General features: G+C 50.6%; 1 protein-coding gene across 1 annotated transcript; it reads left to right on the forward strand.

The window, feature by feature from the left end:
• Positions 1 to 258: 258 nt before the first annotated feature.
• Positions 259 to 915, forward strand: LOC135676650 (ethylene-responsive transcription factor RAP2-1-like). The gene has a single exon (XM_065188062.1). The coding sequence runs from the start codon at positions 310 to 312 to the stop codon at positions 844 to 846; it is 537 nt and encodes a 178-aa protein (XP_065044134.1). The 5' UTR covers positions 259 to 309; the 3' UTR covers positions 847 to 915.
• The last annotated feature ends 541 nt before the right edge of the window (positions 916 to 1,456 follow it).

Here is a 1,456-nt window from a genome sequence, read left to right on the forward strand (position 1 = left end):
CGCTTTGCCTTGTTTGTTTCTTGCCGACTACGTGTATAATTACTTGGCCGTTGAAAGGGTTGATTTGACACAATCTACACCGCAGGATTTGTCAAACTACGTAGAATTATTAGCATCTTAGCCGTCGGTTTCCGTCGCCAAAGAGCACAGCTCTTTACATACACACTACACTCACTATTCCGTTTGGCTTTTAGTTATTGTAGTTCTCATCAGCAGCTTTAGTTAATCCCCTCAACATTTTAGTGATAACTATATATGTTATTTTGAGAGAGAGAGAGAGAGAGAGAGAGAGAGAGAGAGGGTGAAGGGATGGAGGGGCAGTGCTGCTCCACCTCCACCAGCGAGGAACCAAGGAAGCCACCGCCGGCAGCGTCCAGGCGTAGGGTGGTGGCGGCGGGAAGCGTTGGCGGCGGCAGGGACAGACCTTTCAGAGGAGTCAGGATGAGGAAGTGGGGCAAGTGGGTGGCGGAGATACGGGAGCCTAACAAGCGGTCGCGGATTTGGCTGGGATCCTACTCCACCGCGATAGCTGCCGCCCGGGCATACGACACCGCCGTCTTCTACCTCCGGGGTCGCTCCGCCAGGCTCAACTTCCCGGACGAGATCCTCGCTGAAGATCCAGAGGCGGAGGGCTTCGGCAGCGGCGGCGTTATGTCGGCCGACTCGATCCGGAAGAAGGCCACCGAGGTGGGCGCGCGGGTGGACGCTCTCCAGGCGACACTGGTACCACCACAGCCGCCACCATCACCGCCGCTGCCGCAGCAACACCACCTTCAGATTCAGTGGCGATCCAAGAATCCTGATTTGAATCAGCAACCGAGCCCGGAGAGTTCCGATGTCGATTGAAGTGCTACAAACGCTATCAGCACATGTTCCATAGCCGGTGAACAAGGATAGAAAAGGACTATAACTTCATTTTCTTGTGCCCTTTTTTCTTGTGTTGATGTCTTTTATCTCTCTAAGTTTGCTTCTTCTTTGAGACTTTTGGTTACGAAGTGGAGTAAGGAAGAAAGATACCGGTGGCTGGCCAAATTCCAAGTCGTAAGAAGGTGAAGACAGATAAGAGAGAGAAGAAGAAGATGACGATGATGATGGAATCCCTAAGTGGCGGGTCCCTTGTGCTGTGTCCACCATCATGCTGTAACCTCAGGAACAAGTCTCTTCTAAGCATGCATGGACTCCTTAAGAACTACTTAGATATTCGTACTAGACTGTAACGCCGTGAACATGGCTTTTTCTGTGCATGTGTGGGTGCCAAAGCTACTTTAATCTTCGTGCCGCTGTGTTCTCCGGTAACATGAGATGGACGAGTGGTTCGAAATGGACCTGACCGTTGTTTGATTCGAATTGAAATCAGATTAGAATTGTAATCGGAATTGAATTGACTTACGATTCCTTTTGTTAGTGAACAAATATGTCGTGATTGATGAGTCAGCATGGCCTGGTCCACGGGTCA

Source organism: Musa acuminata, chromosome BXJ1-6 (genome assembly GCF_036884655.1).
Source record: "Musa acuminata AAA Group cultivar baxijiao chromosome BXJ1-6, Cavendish_Baxijiao_AAA, whole genome shotgun sequence".
In the NCBI taxonomy this organism is placed as follows: domain Eukaryota; kingdom Viridiplantae; phylum Streptophyta; class Magnoliopsida; order Zingiberales; family Musaceae; genus Musa; species Musa acuminata.